At 37.6% G+C, this 19928-nt stretch overlaps 1 protein-coding gene and 3 pseudogenes across 2 annotated transcripts in view; 2 read left to right on the top strand and 2 right to left on the bottom strand.

The window, feature by feature from the left end:
• The window catches only part of CLCN2 (chloride voltage-gated channel 2), a 191372-nt gene that overhangs the window by 108138 nt on the left and 63306 nt on the right, over positions 1-19928 (top strand). For both annotated transcript variants that reach the window (XM_088479719.1, XM_088479718.1), the window contains exons 11-13: positions 18391-18475; positions 18555-18710; positions 18985-19054. In XM_088479719.1, the coding sequence (XP_088335845.1) occupies positions 18391-18475; positions 18555-18710; positions 18985-19054 (311 nt within the window). The remainder of the gene's footprint in view (positions 1-18390; positions 18476-18554; positions 18711-18984; positions 19055-19928) is intronic.
• Positions 4054-4171, bottom strand: LOC148516691 (5S ribosomal RNA; annotated as a pseudogene).
• On the bottom strand, positions 10279-10396 carry LOC148516690 (5S ribosomal RNA; annotated as a pseudogene).
• LOC148516689 (5S ribosomal RNA) lies at positions 17314-17431 on the top strand (annotated as a pseudogene).

Raw genomic sequence — 19928 nt, 5'->3', positions numbered from 1 at the left:
GAACAATTCTCAAAAAGGTGTTCAAAAACAAAAAATCTATGTAGTGAAAAATTTGTTTATAATAAAATAAGAAAGTGTCATAGAAGCATGGGACAAGTGAATATGTATGGCTTTATATGTTTAATTGTGAAAACAACAAATAAATATGTGAAATGATTATACAAAAAGTGACGCTTAATGGGAAGGGATAAGTATATCCAATAATTAAAGTGATAACCACACACACCAAAAAACACCACACAGTGAAACAGATAAAAGAAAAGGTGAGAGAGAAACAGAAAAGGTTAAATAATTAAATATAAATAATGTATAAATAGGTGATCCTATATAGATAATGCATGTGTGAAAAATATTTTTATAATATAATTCATATTGTGATTTCATTAGGTGTGATCTATGTGTACACAATTATTTACACAGTCCATAATAATATTCTAGAACATCTACCTTGTCCTCTAATAGGGTAAATCTCATATGACTCTTATAGTCAGATGATTCTAAGAACCATATATGTAGTCATGTGTTTAGAAATTAATATCAAATATAAAGCTCCAGGAGGTATTTCAAAGGAATATAAGTGCTGAATCTAGCTGCTTGCCAAAAATATATTCATGCCCTAATAAAGATCTCAAATGGTTCTTATGTTCCAGAGGTCCTAGAAAATAATAAAGTCATATATTTCAAGGTGAAAGCCGAATATACAAGATTTATAGAAATACACTGTAATTTGTGTATTCATTCATCCCATATGGGTTAAGAGTTCCCAATTTGAAAGTCCACATGCTTTCTCGTTTGAGTAGTTCTTGTGTTAGGTCACCACCTCGAATGCCCATATTGATCTTCTCCAACCCGAATGCCTGAAGTTCTTTATAGTTATTATTATGACATGCATAGAAGTGGCGTGCAACTGATGTGAGTTTCCTAAATTTGGCTTTGTCTGAGACAGCGTTTCTTATTGTCCCTACGTGTTCAAGGATACGTAGTTTCAGATTTCTCGACGTCATTCCAACATATCTAAGATTACAACTACAAGTCAGGCAATATATCACGCCTGAAGTATTGCAATTGATAAAATCTCTGATTTTTATCTCAGTTCCATATTTGTCAACCACTTTTTCTTGTCTAATCATGTGTGGACATGCCTTGCAGGTCCCACAGGCATAGGATCCTTGTGTTTTATTGACACTCTTAGGGTGTTTCACATAATGACTGCATACAAGTTGATCTCTAAGGTTTTTAGATCGTCGCCAGCCCATTGTTACCTTTTTGTCCAAGAGTGATGACAGATCCTTGTCTAAATGAAGGACTGACCAATGTCGTTGGATAATGTCCTGAATAGTTCTCCATTCTTTGCAGAAATTGCCAATAAATCTTAGTTCATCCTTGTTCTTTTTGGGCTTTTGATTGTGCAGATGTTGTTCACGGTCGTTGAATATTAATTCTCTCGGTTTTTCAGAGATGCATGCTTGTGCTCGTTTTATACATCTCTTGCTATATCCTCTTTCTCTCAGCCTATTCACAAGTTCCTGGCTTTTGGTTGTATATACATGTGCCTCAGAGCAGTTGCGTTTCAATCTTAAAAATTCCCCTTTGGGGAGGTTTTCAACCGTGGGTGGAAAATGTGCACTAGTTTGGTATAGTAGGCTGTTTGTTGCTGTTTCCTTCCTGTATAGTTCTGTTTGTATGATTCCATCATTGGTTTTGTAAATCTTCAAATCCAAAAAGGTGACAGATCCTTGACTATAGAAATGGGTAAGTTTGATGTTGCTGTTGTTATTGTTTAATTCTTGTATAAATTTGATGAGTTGATCTTCTTCCTCCCATATCATGAGGATGTCATCTATATACCTCCACCATCCTCCTATATATTGTGTGTAAGGTTCTCTTGCTTCATTGAACACAAACTCCCGCTCCCACTTGCCCATGAAGAGGTTGGCATAAGTGGGGGCACAAGCTGCCCCCATTGCCGTTCCTCTTCTCTGCAAGTAGAAGCGGTCCCCGAATGTAAAATAGTTCTTGGTCAAGATAAACTTCAGAAGGTCCAAAAGAAAATGATGGAATTGGCATGGTTCTTCCATTTTAAGAAAATATTCAACGGCCTGTAGGCCCAAATCATGGTCAATGCAAGTGTATAAAGACACCACGTCTAGGGTAACTAAATAATGATGTGTGTCCAGTCTTATATCATTTAATTTTCTAAGAATGTCAGCTGTGTCCTGTATATAAGATGTTAGCCCTAGTACGTGGCGCCGAAGATGAAGATCAATGAAGCGGCTTGCCTTCTCGGACAGTCCACCTAGTCCCGATATAATCGGTCTTCCGGTTGGTTCGCAAATATTTTTGTGGACTTTAGGTAACAAGTATAGAGTTGGTATTTTTGGATTGGACACCTTCAAATATTCGTGTTCTTGTTTGCAAATAACAGTTTCAAATCCTTCTCCCATCCAAAACGGTCGAAAGAATGTGTTGGTGAGAAGGACAGTCCTTTCCTTAATACCGATTCTTCAGCCTCCGTAAGTGTCATGTTGGATAAATTAATTATTGTGAGTGTCTGAGGAGATGTTATTTCCTTTTGGTCCTGATTGGGTAGCGGTGGTCCCAGTCCATTGTTTCCCCCATGTTTCTTCTTTCCCCGCCTCGTCTTCCTCTTGCACGATACTTGGTACGACCTCCTCTGCTTGGTCCTAAAAAAGCAGTTGTCGGAAGATGTTGATGTTCTTCATATCTCTCTTGTCTGTGGCGGGGATATTGGGGTGCACTTAGATTATCCGGGAGTTCCTCGCCCCCCGAGGATTCCATCTCAGAGGAAGTATAGGTCTCCTGTGGTTTATAGTATGGTTTATTGTTGCGAGATATATTCCATCTGAAAATGTTGCCCGTGGAGAAATCCCGTATATCACGATTAAATTTAAGTTTCTTCCTCTCTATAATTTCTAATTCGTATATCTCCAATTCTTTTTTGTGTTTTTCTACTGTCTTTTGAAACGTCAGATCCTTTTCCCAGCTTTCCAACTTCTTTCCCAGGGTTTCAATTTGTTTTTCACATTCGTCCAAAGTGATATGATTATGTTTGACTAATATGGATATTAAGTCTTGGGAACATTTCAGGAGAGTCATCTCCCACTCTTTATTAAGATTCTCTGTTGCCAACTTAAATGCTGGAAATATCTTAGGACGTAGCCCTCTGGGTGTAATCTTGTGTTTTATATAGTTTTCAAGGGTAGTTATATCCCATGAGACCCTGGATCGACGCTGTAGAGTGGATTTTAATCTAAAAAGTTCCTCTTCCCAGCTATCTTTTGGCGGGTTGGTAATGGACAAGTCTGTGAAAATATCATCAAGATTGTCTGGTATTTTCTTCCTAGCTTATAGTTCATGTTGCAGAGAGAAAGAAGAGATGATGCTGATCTCCCAATGATCTTTTTACGTAGCGGCTATATTAGGTTCTGTTCTATTCGTGTAATACGTCTAGGGTGTGGGGGATATAGGATTCTGTACCTATAAAATATGCCTATTGCAATGCTCGTGCGAGAATCAGAAACTGAAAATTTATCAGTATTATCAAGTATGCAAGAAGAAAGGGAAGATTCTGCACAGAGCCGATTTTCTAATTCGATCAATATTATCCACAAAGGACCAACCATACGTGATCATTGCTTACAATTAAGATCATTCAGAAAATTGTTGGTGGTGCTCCCATAGCCCAAAGAACAATACATACAAAAACAAAGAGAAAAGTAGGGCTAGTTGTTGGGGCACACTTAGAAAACTATAATAAAATATAACTTTTATTCGATATATTTAAATAAAATGTGAGGTACCGGAATTCCCCAAGAAGAAACAAAACTATAAGAGTATAAATGTAAAATGGGTCTAATAAGGTCCTGAGGTGATCCTCTGGCGAAATACTAAATAATTAATAATCGTACCAATGGGTATGGTATTCGTGATCAAAAAAGGTAAAGGTGTTTAACCATAAATAGGATACACGAACAAGAGCATGGTTCGTGGTGCTCTGACTGACACACTTGGGGTCCCCAAATATTCCTCTTTAATCTACGGCACCTGGTATTCCCTGGGGGTCTCCCCTCCAAGTACTAACCAGGCCTAACACCTTTTAGCTTCCAAGATCAGACGAGATTGGGCATTTTAGTGATGTATGGCCGTAGTAATAGTCATATGAGGAAGGGTAGAATGCCCCCACCTAGGTCAGAACAGAGACGTAACCAAAAGATCGATGTAGGACTAGTACAATGAGAAGTCCATTTTTATTATAAAAATCGTGTACCAAAAAAGTTTACGCATGAGCATAATTTCATTGTTACACTTGTAATTTATGCGTCAACATTGTCAAGATAGACCGTTCTGACAGAATAGGTATTATCTTAATAAATAATTAATGTAACAAGAAAATATATCAAACAAATCGCCTTTTGATCCTAGTAGGATATCTGCAGTAATTGGATATAACACATATGTGCAAATGACATCTCCTATGTGACTCACTCAGAGTAATAATAGAGTATCACAAAATAAACATTCTCAGTTGGTCAAGGGTGTCAAAGATGTCATAAAACTATCACAATAATAGAGTTAATTGGTATGTATGGATAAATTAAGGTTCCCATATATTAGTACAAGGAAGCATAACATTAGCTCCAAGGTAGTTCTGAGGCAAAAATATCTTAGAGGGAACCTCTTGTTTCAGTATTACAATTTCCCCATGAACTCCTATGGCAGAGTAATCCGCTGTTAGGATGTGCAATGCGTTAGTAGAATGGGATTCACATACAATACACAAAATACATAAAACATAAAATAAGCTCCAAAAGAAATTCCGGGAGCACAGGAGGGAAAGTGAGATTACAATGCAGCAGTTAGTATATTACTCATTAAGGAACATATGTATCATATGCGATCACAAGTGTCATAATATTCACATAGACGTTATGCATACAGCTTAATCTGCAAATAAAAGGAAAAGATTTATGAAACTGCCAATCTCAGTATATATGCATAGTGCTATGCCCCCCTGAATAGAGTATAACTCCTGCAGTTGAAAGACGTCCCAACAGTTTGGGAGTAAAGATCTATGCAGCAGGAAACAATTTACCTGCTCCAGTATTAGAGCCCATGTGGAATTAGAGATAAATATAAAGCCTTCTTGGCTAATACAATACCATCCCCATCGTGGTGGGAGCCCAAAGTCCTAATCCATGCATCGGCTATGCGACGGCTGTTAGGTTCCCCCACTATGCGGCATGTGAGGACGCGCGTTTCGCCCGACTGAGGGCTTGTTCACCTCGTGTGTACTGAGTCACACGTGGCCGCTACTTAAGTGCAGTGAATATTCATAGGTCCCGTCTTCTGGGAGATATCATTGGATGCTGAACGGTTGCCCGGGCAATAAGCCACGCCCAATGATTACGTGTCTAAGCAATCATGTGGCTTATCCAGGCAGCCTATCTCATTGAGGTACACAGCAAAGCATGCTGGTATCTGTAGTTTAGTGCCAGTGAGATGGAACCAGAGCGTAAATCGCTGCTGAAATACATCAGAACTGGTTAAGTGTAGAGTAAGACAGGTTTGGTTAATCAGAATCTAATATCAGGCATAACAAGGAATGGATCATATTAGTAAAGAATGAATACATTCATTCCCATGATTATTTGTCAAAAGATGGTATTAATTGTTAGAAATAAATATATGTGTATATAATAACCCAGTATTTTGGCAGTTTGAACTGATTTCTAAAGCATAAAAGTGGTAAGATGATGTTCAAAAGAAATGGAGCATGCTGGTACATGTAGTTTTTAACCCTAAAGTGAGCAATTCTAATGCTGTAATAAGGCATCGACGTCATGGGTCATGCATAGGGTGTGTGAATATACAAGGGATGAATAAGATTATCTAATTAGCCAAAATTAAAAGGTATAATACATGATTTTGATAAAATATACATATAAACATCACCCGGTCTGCCCCATGTGGGCAGATGATAACTCAGTGTGTTTTTTACTTAGTGGTAAATAACTCATGTATTATTTATTTGTTAATTCATATTGAGTTAGGTTAGTCCTATTATATCAGAGTTAAGTCAAGAATACATTAATTAATTAATAGAACAGACCATATATAATGACACTAAGGTGTAAAGAAGCCTAATCTCTTTCTTCAAAACATGTTATAGTGAATGACAGTGTTATAAAAATTATATATTGGAGTGAACAATTCTCAAAAAGGTGTTCAAAAACAAAAAATCTATGTAGTGAAAAATTTGTTTATAATAAAATAAGAAAGTGTCATAGAAGCATGGGACAAGTGAATATGTATGGCTTTATATGTTTAATTGTGAAAACAACAAATAAATATGTGAAATGATTATACAAAAAGTGACGCTTAATGGGAAGGGATAAGTATATCCAATAATTAAAGTGATAACCACACACACCAAAAAACACCACACAGTGAAACAGATAAAAGAAAAGGTGAGAGAGAAACAGAAAAGGTTAAATAATTAAATATAAATAATGTATAAATAGGTGATCCTATATAGATAATGCATGTGTGAAAAATATTTTTATAATATAATTCATATTGTGATTTCATTAGGTGTGATCTATGTGTACACAATTATTTACACAGTCCATAATAATATTCTAGAACATCTACCTTGTCCTCTAATAGGGTAAATCTCATATGACTCTTATAGTCAGATGATTCTAAGAACCATATATGTAGTCATGTGTTTAGAAATTAATATCAAATATAAAGCTCCAGGAGGTATTTCAAAGGAATATAAGTGCTGAATCTAGCTGCTTGCCAAAAATATATTCATGCCCTAATAAAGATCTCAAATGGTTCTTATGTTCCAGAGGTCCTAGAAAATAATAAAGTCATATATTTCAAGGTGAAAGCCGAATATACAAGATTTATAGAAATACACTGTAATTTGTGTATTCATTCATCCCATATGGGTTAAGAGTTCCCAATTTGAAAGTCCACATGCTTTCTCGTTTGAGTAGTTCTTGTGTTAGGTCACCACCTCGAATGCCCATATTGATCTTCTCCAACCCGAATGCCTGAAGTTCTTTATAGTTATTATTATGACATGCATAGAAGTGGCGTGCAACTGATGTGAGTTTCCTAAATTTGGCTTTGTCTGAGACAGCGTTTCTTATTGTCCCTACGTGTTCAAGGATACGTAGTTTCAGATTTCTCGACGTCATTCCAACATATCTAAGATTACAACTACAAGTCAGGCAATATATCACGCCTGAAGTATTGCAATTGATAAAATCTCTGATTTTTATCTCAGTTCCATATTTGTCAACCACTTTTTCTTGTCTAATCATGTGTGGACATGCCTTGCAGGTCCCACAGGCATAGGATCCTTGTGTTTTATTGACACTCTTAGGGTGTTTCACATAATGACTGCATACAAGTTGATCTCTAAGGTTTTTAGATCGTCGCCAGCCCATTGTTACCTTTTTGTCCAAGAGTGATGACAGATCCTTGTCTAAATGAAGGACTGACCAATGTCGTTGGATAATGTCCTGAATAGTTCTCCATTCTTTGCAGAAATTGCCAATAAATCTTAGTTCATCCTTGTTCTTTTTGGGCTTTTGATTGTGCAGATGTTGTTCACGGTCGTTGAATATTAATTCTCTCGGTTTTTCAGAGATGCATGCTTGTGCTCTTTTTATACATCTCTTGCTATATCCTCTTTCTCTCAGCCTATTCACAAGTTCCTGGCTTTTGGTTGTATATACATGTGCCTCAGAGCAGTTGCGTTTCAATCTTAAAAATTCCCCTTTGGGGAGGTTTTCAACCGTGGGTGGAAAATGTGCACTAGTTTGGTATAGTAGGCTGTTTGTTGCTGTTTCCTTCCTGTATAGTTCTGTTTGTATGATTCCATCATTGGTTTTGTAAATCTTCAAATCCAAAAAGGTGACAGATCCTTGACTATAGAAATGGGTAAGTTTGATGTTGCTGTTGTTATTGTTTAATTCTTGTATAAATTTGATGAGTTGATCTTCTTCCTCCCATATCATGAGGATGTCATCTATATACCTCCACCATCCTCCTATATATTGTGTGTAAGGTTCTCTTGCTTCATTGAACACAAACTCCCGCTCCCACTTGCCCATGAAGAGGTTGGCATAAGTGGGGGCACAAGCTGCCCCCATTGCCGTTCCTCTTCTCTGCAAGTAGAAGCGGTCCCCGAATGTAAAATAGTTCTTGGTCAAGATAAACTTCAGAAGGTCCAAAAGAAAATGATGGAATTGGCATGGTTCTTCCATTTTAAGAAAATATTCAACGGCCTGTAGGCCCAAATCATGGTCAATGCAAGTGTATAAAGACACCACGTCTAGGGTAACTAAATAATGATGTGTGTCCAGTCTTATATCATTTAATTTTCTAAGAATGTCAGCTGTGTCCTGTATATAAGATGTTAGCCCTAGTACGTGGCGCCGAAGATGAAGATCAATGAAGCGGCTTGCCTTCTCGGACAGTCCACCTAGTCCCGATATAATCGGTCTTCCGGTTGGTTCGCAAATATTTTTGTGGACTTTAGGTAACAAGTATAGAGTTGGTATTTTTGGATTGGACACCTTCAAATATTCGTGTTCTTGTTTGCAAATAACAGTTTCAAATCCTTCTCCCATCCAAAACGGTCGAAAGAATGTGTTGGTGAGAAGGACAGTCCTTTCCTTAATACCGATTCTTCAGCCTCCGTAAGTGTCATGTTGGATAAATTAATTATTGTGAGTGTCTGAGGAGATGTTATTTCCTTTTGGTCCTGATTGGGTAGCGGTGGTCCCAGTCCATTGTTTCCCCCATGTTTCTTCTTTCCCCGCCTCGTCTTCCTCTTGCACGATACTTGGTACGACCTCCTCTGCTTGGTCCTAAAAAAGCAGTTGTCGGAAGATGTTGATGTTCTTCATATCTCTCTTGTCTGTGGCGGGGATATTGGGGTGCACTTAGATTATCCGGGAGTTCCTCGCCCCCCGAGGATTCCATCTCAGAGGAAGTATAGGTCTCCTGTGGTTTATAGTATGGTTTATTGTTGCGAGATATATTCCATCTGAAAATGTTGCCCGTGGAGAAATCCCGTATATCACGATTAAATTTAAGTTTCTTCCTCTCTATAATTTCTAATTCGTATATCTCCAATTCTTTTTTGTGTTTTTCTACTGTCTTTTGAAACGTCAGATCCTTTTCCCAGCTTTCCAACTTCTTTCCCAGGGTTTCAATTTCTTTTTCACATTCGTCCAAAGTGATATGATTATGTTTGACTAATATGGATATTAAGTCTTGGGAACATTTCAGGAGAGTCATCTCCCACTCTTTATTAAGATTCTCTGTTGCCAACTTAAATGCTGGAAATATCTTAGGACGTAGCCCTCTGGGTGTAATCTTGTGTTTTATATAGTTTTCAAGGGTAGTTATATCCCATGAGACCCTGGATCGACGCTGTAGAGTGGATTTTAATCTAAAAAGTTCCTCTTCCCAGCTATCTTTTGGCGGGTTGGTAATGGACAAGTCTGTGAAAATATCATCAAGATTGTCTGGTATTTTCTTCCTAGCTTATAGTTCATGTTGCAGAGAGAAAGAAGAGATGATGCTGATCTCCCAATGATCTTTTTACGTAGCGGCTATATTAGGTTCTGTTCTATTCGTGTAATACGTCTAGGGTGTGGGGGATATAGGATTCTGTACCTATAAAATATGCCTATTGCAATGCTCGTGCGAGAATCAGAAACTGAAAATTTATCAGTATTATCAAGTATGCAAGAAGAAAGGGAAGATTCTGCACAGAGCCGATTTTCTAATTCGATCAATATTATCCACAAAGGACCAACCATACGTGATCATTGCTTACAATTAAGATCATTCAGAAAATTGTTGGTGGTGCTCCCATAGCCCAAAGAACAATACATACAAAAACAAAGAGAAAAGTAGGGCTAGTTGTTGGGGCACACTTAGAAAACTATAATAAAATATAACTTTTATTCGATATATTTAAATAAAATGTGAGGTACCGGAATTCCCCAAGAAGAAACAAAACTATAAGAGTATAAATGTAAAATGGGTCTAATAAGGTCCTGAGGTGATCCTCTGGCGAAATACTAAATAATTAATAATCGTACCAATGGGTATGGTATTCGTGATCAAAAAAGGTAAAGGTGTTTAACCATAAATAGGATACACGAACAAGAGCATGGTTCGTGGTGCTCTGACTGACACACTTGGGGTCCCCAAATATTCCTCTTTAATCTACGGCACCTGGTATTCCCTGGGGGTCTCCCCTCCAAGTACTAACCAGGCCTAACACCTTTTAGCTTCCAAGATCAGACGAGATTGGGCATTTTAGTGATGTATGGCCGTAGTAATAGTCATATGAGGAAGGGTAGAATGCCCCCACCTAGGTCAGAACAGAGACGTAACCAAAAGATCGATGTAGGACTAGTACAATGAGAAGTCCATTTTTATTATAAAAATCGTGTACCAAAAAAGTTTACGCATGAGCATAATTTCATTGTTACACTTGTAATTTATGCGTCAACATTGTCAAGATAGACCGTTCTGACAGAATAGGTATTATCTTAATAAATAATTAATGTAACAAGAAAATATATCAAACAAATCGCCTTTTGATCCTAGTAGGATATCTGCAGTAATTGGATATAACACATATGTGCAAATGACATCTCCTATGTGACTCACTCAGAGTAATAATAGAGTATCACAAAATAAACATTCTCAGTTGGTCAAGGGTGTCAAAGATGTCATAAAACTATCACAATAATAGAGTTAATTGGTATGTATGGATAAATTAAGGTTCCCATATATTAGTACAAGGAAGCATAACATTAGCTCCAAGGTAGTTCTGAGGCAAAAATATCTTAGAGGGAACCTCTTGTTTCAGTATTACAATTTCCCCATGAACTCCTATGGCAGAGTAATCCGCTGTTAGGATGTGCAATGCGTTAGTAGAATGGGATTCACATACAATACACAAAATACATAAAACATAAAATAAGCTCCAAAAGAAATTCCGGGAGCACAGGAGGGAAAGTGAGATTACAATGCAGCAGTTAGTATATTACTCATTAAGGAACATATGTATCATATGCGATCACAAGTGTCATAATATTCACATAGACGTTATGCATACAGCTTAATCTGCAAATAAAAGGAAAAGATTTATGAAACTGCCAATCTCAGTATATATGCATAGTGCTATGCCCCCCTGAATAGAGTATAACTCCTGCAGTTGAAAGACGTCCCAACAGTTTGGGAGTAAAGATCTATGCAGCAGGAAACAATTTACCTGCTCCAGTATTAGAGCCCATGTGGAATTAGAGATAAATATAAAGCCTTCTTGGCTAATACAATACCATCCCCATCGTGGTGGGAGCCCAAAGTCCTAATCCATGCATCGGCTATGCGACGGCTGTTAGGTTCCCCCACTATGCGGCATGTGAGGACGCGCGTTTCGCCCGACTGAGGGCTTGTTCACCTCGTGTGTACTGAGTCACACGTGGCCGCTACTTAAGTGCAGTGAATATTCATAGGTCCCGTCTTCTGAGAGACTTAATATCCATATTAGTCAAACATAATCATATCACTTTGGACGAATGTGAAAAAGAAATTGAAACCCTGGGAAAGAAGTTGGAAAGCTGGGAGAAGGATCTGACGTTTCAAAAGACAGTAGAAAAACACAAAAAAGAATTGGAGATATACGAATTAGAAATTATAGAGAGGAAGAAACTTAAATTTAATCGTGATATACGGGATTTCTCCACGGGCAACATTTTCAGATGGAATACATCTCGCAACAATAAACCATACTATAAACCACAGGAGACCTATACTTCCTCTGAGATGGAATCCTCGGGGGGCGAGGAACTCCCGGATAATCTAAGTGCACCCCAATATCCCCGCCACAGACAAGAGAGATATGAAGAACATCAACATCTTCCGACAACTGCTTTTTTAGGACCAAGCAGAGGAGGTCGTACCAAGTATCATGCAAGAGGAAGACGAGGCGGGGAAAGAAGAAACATGGGGGAAACAATGGACTGGGACCACCGCTACCCAATCAGGACCAAAAGGAAATAACATCTCCTCAGACACTCACAATAATTAATTTATCCAACATGACACTTACGGAGGCTGAAGAATCGGTATTAAGGAAAGGACTGTCCTTCTCACCAACACATTCTTTCGACCGTTTTGGATGGGAGAAGGATTTGAAACTGTTCGGACGAAAACTTTTACTAAAAAAACATTTCGCTATCCAGAAAAAATGTGAAATGGTGGACAATCAAAGGATGACAAGAGAGACACCCTCTGAGGGAAATTGGATTCCAGATGCTGATGAGCTTGAAGCAATAGACACCCTAGAACAACTACAGGAAGAGACTATTGACAACCTTGGGGTCTATAGGAGACCAATATGCAAGAAAAAATCCATTTTCTTTCCCCCAGATTCTATCAGTCCGGATGTAAAGATTTTCCAAGAACTGGTATCCAGAGATTTGGACATATTATATATAAAAATAAAGAACACCAAACCAACCATGGGAAACCTCAATAAACAAGAAACCCAGGCACTGCTGAATATGAGAAAATGGAAGGAGGTAATCATTAAGCCCTCAGATAAAGGTGGAAATGTTGTCATTTGGCCAATTGAAATGTACCAGAAAGAAGCCATGAAACAATTAGAGGACATAGAGTGCTACCAACAAATTACCTTCAATCCTACAGAAAATTACATCAGTATATTTGATAGCATACTGGATCGAGCAAGACACGAAGGAATTATTTGCAAACAAGAACACGAATATTTGAAGGTGTCCAATCCAAAAATACCAACTCTATACTTGTTACCTAAAGTCCACAAAAATATTTGCGAACCACCCGGAAGACCGATTATATCGGGACTAGGTGGACTGTCCGAGAAGGCAAGCCGCTTCATTGATCTTCATCTTCGGCGCCACGTACTAGGGCTAACATCTTATATACAGGACACAGCTGACATTCTTAGAAAATTAAATGATATAAGACTGGACACACATCATTATTTAGTTACCCTAGACGTGGTGTCTTTATACACTTGCATTGACCATGATTTGGGCCTACAGGCCGTTGAATATTTTCTTAAAATGGAAGAACCATGCCAATTCCATCATTTTCTTTTGGACCTTCTGAAGTTTATCTTGACCAAGAACTATTTTACATTCGGGGACCGCTTCTACTTGCAGAGAAGAGGAACGGCAATGGGGGCAGCTTGTGCCCCCACTTATGCCAACCTCTTCATGGGCAAGTGGGAGCGGGAGTTTGTGTTCAATGAAGCAAGAGAACCTTACACACAATATATAGGAGGATGGTGGAGGTATATAGATGACATCCTCATGATATGGGAGGGAGAAGAAGATCAACTCATCAAATTTATACAAGAATTAAACAATAACAACAGCAACATCAAACTTACCCATTTCTATAGTCAAGAATCTGTCACCTTTTTGGATTTGAAGATTTACAAAACCAATGATGGAATCATACAAACAGAACTATACAGGAAGGAAACAGCAACAAACAGCCTACTATACCAAACTAGTGCACATTTTCCACCCACGGTTGAAAACCTCCCCAAAGGGGAATTTTTAAGATTGAAACGCAACTGCTCTGAGGCACATGTATATACAACCAAAAGCCAGGAACTTGTGAATAGGCTGAGAGAAAGAGGATATAGCAAGAGATGTATAAAACGAGCACAAGCATGCATCTCTGAAAAACCAAGAGAAGAATTAATATTCAACGACCGTGAACAACATCTGCACAATCAAAAGCCCAAAAAGAACAAGGATGAACTAAGATTTATTGGCAATTTCTGCAAAGAATGGAGAACTATTCAGGACATTATCCAACGACATTGGTCAGTCCTTCATTTAGACAAGGATCTGTCATCACTCTTGGACAAAAAGGTAACAATGGGCTGGCGACGATCTAAAAACCTTAGAGATCAACTTGTATGCAGTCATTATGTGAAACACCCTAAGAGTGTCAATAAAACACAAGGATCCTATGCCTGTGGGACCTGCAAGGCATGTCCACACATGATTAGACAAGAAAAAGTGGTTGACAAATATGGAACTGAGATAAAAATCAGGGATTTTATCAATTGCAATACTTCAGGCGTGATATATTGCCTGACTTGTAGTTGTAATCTTAGATATGTTGGAATGACGTCGAGAAATCTGAAACTACGTATCCTTGAACACGTAGGGACAATAAGAAACGCTGTCTCAGACAAAGCCAAATTTAGGAAACTCACATCAGTTGCACGCCACTTCTATGCATGTCATAATAATAACTATAAAGAACTTCAGGCATTCGGGTTGGAGAAGATCAATATGGGCATTCGAGGTGGTGACCTAACACAAGAACTACTCAAACGAGAAAGCATGTGGACTTTCAAATTGGGAACTCTTAACCCATATGGGATGAATGAATACACAAATTACAGTGTATTTCTATAAATCTTGTATATTCGGCTTTCACCTTGAAATATATGACTTTATTATTTTCTAGGACCTCTGGAACATAAGAACCATTTGAGATCTTTATTAGGGCATGAATATATTTTTGGCAAGCAGCTAGATTCAGCACTTATATTCCTTTGAAATACCTCCTGGAGCTTTATATTTGATATTAATTTCTAAACACATGACTACATATATGGTTCTTAGAATCATCTGACTATAAGAGTCATATGAGATTTACCCTATTAGAGGACAAGGTAGATGTTCTAGAATATTATTATGGACTGTGTAAATAATTGTGTACACATAGATCACACCTAATGAAATCACAATATGAATTATATTATAAAAATATTTTTCACACATGCATTATCTATATAGGATCACCTATTTATACATTATTTATATTTAATTATTTAACCTTTTCTGTTTCTCTCTCACCTTTTCTTTTATCTGTTTCACTGTGTGGTGTTTTTTGGTGTGTGTGGTTATCACTTTAATTATTGGATATACTTATCCCTTCCCATTAAGCGTCACTTTTTGTATAATCATTTCACATATTTATTTGTTGTTTTCACAATTAAACATATAAAGCCATACATATTCACTTGTCCCATGCTTCTATGACACTTTCTTATTTTATTATAAACAAATTTTTCACTACATAGATTTTTTGTTTTTGAACACCTTTTTGAGAATTGTTCACTCCAATATATAATTTTTATAACACTGTCATTCACTATAACATGTTTTGAAGAAAGAGATTAGGCTTCTTTACACCTTAGTGTCATTATATATGGTCTGTTCTATTAATTAATTAATGTATTCTTGACTTAACTCTGATATAATAGGACTAACCTAACTCAATATGAATTAACAAATAAATAATACATGAGTTATTTACCACTAAGTAAAAAACACACTGAGTTATCATCTGCCCACATGGGGCAGACCGGGTGATGTTTATATGTATATTTTATCAAAATCATGTATTATACCTTTTAATTTTGGCTAATTAGATAATCTTATTCATCCCTTGTATATTCACACACCCTATGCATGACCCATGACGTCGATGCCTTATTACAGCATTAGAATTGCTCACTTTAGGGTTAAAAACTACATGTACCAGCATGCTCCATTTCTTTTGAACATCATCTTACCACTTTTATGCTTTAGAAATCAGTTCAAACTGCCAAAATACTGGGTTATTATATACACATATATTTATTTCTAACAATTAATACCATCTTTTGACAAATAATCATGGGAATGAATGTATTCATTCTTTACTAATATGATCCATTCCTTGTTATGCCTGATATTAGATTCTGATTAACCAAACCTGTCTTACTCTACACTTAACCAGTTCTGATGTATTTCAGCAGCGATTTACGCTCTGGTTCCATCTCACTGGCACTAAACTACAGATACCAGCATGCTTTGCTGTGTACCTCAATGAGATAGGCTGCCTGGATAAGCCACATGATTGCTTAGACACGTAATCATTGGGCGTGGCTTATTGCCCGGGCAACCGTTCAGCATCCAATGATATCTCCCAGAAGACGGGACCTATGAATATTCACTGCACTTAAGTAGCGGCCACGTGTGACTCAGTACACACGAGGTGAACAAGCCCTCAGTCGGGCGAAACGCGCGTCCTCACATGCCGCATAGTGGGGGAACCTAACAGCCGTCGCATAGCCGATGCATGGATTAGGACTTTGGGCTCCCACCACGATGGGGATGGTATTGTATTAGCCAAGAAGGCTTTATATTTATCTCTAATTCCACATGGGCTCTAATACTGGAGCAGGTAAATTGTTTCCTGCTGCATAGATCTTTACTCCCAAACTGTTGGGACGTCTTTCAACTGCAGGAGTTATACTCTATTCAGGGGGGCATAGCACTATGCATATATACTGAGATTGGCAGTTTCATAAATCTTTTCCTTTTATTTGCAGATTAAGCTGTATGCATAACGTCTATGTGAATATTATGACACTTGTGATCGCATATGATACATATGTTCCTTAATGAGTAATATACTAACTGCTGCATTGTAATCTCACTTTCCCTCCTGTGCTCCCGGAATTTCTTTTGGAGCTTATTTTATGTTTTATGTATTTTGTGTATTGTATGTGAATCCCATTCTACTAACGCATTGCACATCCTAACAGCGGATTACTCTGCCATAGGAGTTCATGGGGAAATTGTAATACTGAAACAAGAGGTTCCCTCTAAGATATTTTTGCCTCAGAACTACCTTGGAGCTAATGTTATGCTTCCTTGTACTAATATATGGGAACCTTAATTTATCCATACATACCAATTAACTCTATTATTGTGATAGTTTTATGACATCTTTGACACCCTTGACCAACTGAGAATGTTTATTTTGTGATACTCTATTATTACTCTGAGTGAGTCACATAGGAGATGTCATTTGCACATATGTGTTATATCCAATTACTGCAGATATCCTACTAGGATCAAAAGGCAATTTGTTTGATATATTTTCTTGTTACATTAATTATTTATTAAGATAATACCTATTCTGTCAGAACGGTCTATCTTGACAATGTTGACGCATAAATTACAAGTGTAACAATGAAATTATGCTCATGCGTAAACTTTTTTGGTACACGATTTTTATAATAAAAATGGACTTCTCATTGTACTAGTCCTACATCGATCTTTTGGTTACGTCTCTGTCCTGACCTAGGTGGGGGCATTCTACCCTTCCTCATATGACTATTACTACGGCCATACATCACTAAAATGCCCAATCTCGTCTGATCTTGGAAGCTAAAAGGTGTTAGGCCTGGTTAGTACTTGGAGGGGAGACCCCCAGGGAATACCAGGTGCCGTAGATTAAAGAGGAATATTTGGGGACCCCAAGTGTGTCAGTCAGAGCACCACGAACCATACTCTTATTCGTGTATCCTATTTATGGTTAAACACCTTTACCTTTTTTTGATCACGAATACCATACCCATTGGTACGATTATTAATTATTTAGTATTTCGCCAGAGGATCACCTCAGGACCTTATTAGACCCATTTTACATTTATACTCTTATAGTTTTGTTTCTTCTTGGGGAATTCCGGTACCTCACATTTTATTTAAATATATTGAATAAAAGTTATATTTTATTATAGTTTTCTAAGTGTGCCCCAACAACTAGCCCTACTTTTCTCTTTGTTTTTGTACCTATGTAACCTTGTTGTATGTCCTATTCCTTCTATACAGAGGAGGTGTGATATATACGAGTTAGACAATCTGAATGTCGATGGGGTCTCCATGTAGACATTTGACATATCGGCATTCACAATGTCGACACTAACCTAAAACGTGTACATTATGCATGCTGATTGTGTGACTGTGGACACTATTGTCTAACCCTAACACTGATATGTTTGTAATGTATATATGTATAATGTCCACATTGTGAACATATCGACATGTTGAATGTCAACATGTTGATATCGACATTCAGAACCATTCTACATTACGGTGTCAGCATACTGAATGTTAACAATATGACTGCATATCCTGTACAGAGCTACATAACCTTATACAGGAGCTATTTAAATAAAAAATATTATTACACTATGTAGGGCAATCACATGCAGTACATTTTAGTAGCACATAAATGGAAATAGTATAATGTCATTCCATCAAATGGAATAGAACCAGTAGCACAATGGTCAGTGGTGATTGTTCATAAATATCAATGAAAATAAAATCTTTGCATGAAATTTCATTCATGAGTTCTAGTCCAATCTTTTTACATGATTGTTCTGTACACTGATCAGTTACACCTAATCCTCAGGCGACTGCTGTTTCCTGCTGTGGTCACCTTGCTCATATCCACTCTGACTTTCCCTCCAGGATTCGGACAGTTCATGGCTGGTCAGGTAAGTGGCCACCTAAGTGATGCAGGTAGATGTGTGTATTGTGTCATCTATCCCTCATGGTTTTCTCCTGTCTCTTCAGCTGACCCAAAAAGAGACCTTAGTAACACTGTTTGATAACTGTACGTGGGCTCAGCAAGGGGTCTCTGAGGACTTCATGTTCCGGGGTGCCTCCAGTGCCTGGAAAAACCCCAAAACTAATGTGTTTGTCAGCCTGGTGGTCTTTATACTAATGAAGGTAAGTTGGATGTCAGCAGAAGCATGTCAGAGTGTGGTACAATATGGGTGTCATGCTGGTATTCTTACACCTATTTATCTTTCTCTCCTCATCACCATCACACTCTCATCTTTTCTGTCTAATCTTGTTTCACATCTTCTTCTCTTTTTTCCTATCTTCTCAATGATCCCTCTATTTAGCCCACTTTATTTCTTCTCCTTCATTATTTACACTATTATAATGTCGCCTATGATTTGTCTTACGCCATATACTTGCCACTTTCTTTCTTGCTTAGTTTTGGATGTCTGCCCTGGCCACCACAATTCCTGTACCCTGTGGGGCATTCATGCCAGTGTTTGTGATTGGTAAGTTACGCAGTGTTGGTCATCTGTGCACACCTGGTCTCGTTACAGGGGGCTTTTAAAAATGTTGCTATTTGCAATAAATGTACATTGTGCTATTTGCAATGAATATATATTATGTAGTCAGTATTGTACATACTTGCTTATTGTTCTACAATTGCTCAATTCAGTAGTGTATTTTTTAAAATTAAATAAATGTGCAAAACAGTCTTCAATTAAAAGAGTGATATTTCCTATTCTAACATAATGGCAGACATTAATGATAATATAGAAGTCACAATTATAGGAGTCACAAACACCTCCAATTTTTAAAAACACATCTTACGCTTCCATTAATGACCCCAAATAGGTTGATTTTCTGTTTTTGTTGGTGGTCATCTCTAAAGACATTAAGTAGTGCTTTAGGTTAGTGATAGACAATCTGATATACTTAAGAGGCCTCATGGATGGCACTTAAAGGGCCACATATTACAGTTTATTTCTGTGAGAAAAGTTCAAACAACGTATTTAATCAGAAAGAGATGTTTATCTGCAATAACATCTCAGCAGGCATTTTAACCAAGTGTTATATGTCATGACAAACAAATTGACAATAAAGTAGAAAGGAGCTGGAGGCTCGCCAGTAAGGGCTCAGAATGGCATATGTGGCACTAAGGCCCCTTGTTTCCCATCAAGTAGTTTCTTCTGACAGTTGCGAATCACAATTGCCTCTTGACTATGTTCAGGGTTAGAAATTCATACGCCCAAAATTCTTCTGTGCCAAGAACTCCTACATGTAAATGTCCCCAACACCCTGCAATGTCCATTGTTTTCTACAACAGTCTGTCACAGTGTTGTGTGAGTAAAGCAAACATTTTTATTTTAGTTATCCCATCCT

Source organism: Taudactylus pleione, unplaced genomic scaffold (assembly GCF_031769625.1).
Source record: "Taudactylus pleione unplaced genomic scaffold, aTauple2 ptg000244l, whole genome shotgun sequence".
Lineage (NCBI taxonomy): Eukaryota > Metazoa > Chordata > Amphibia > Anura > Myobatrachidae > Taudactylus > Taudactylus pleione.
The sequence above is the reverse complement of the archived record's forward strand: the minus strand, read 5'-3'. Positions and strand labels throughout refer to the sequence as shown.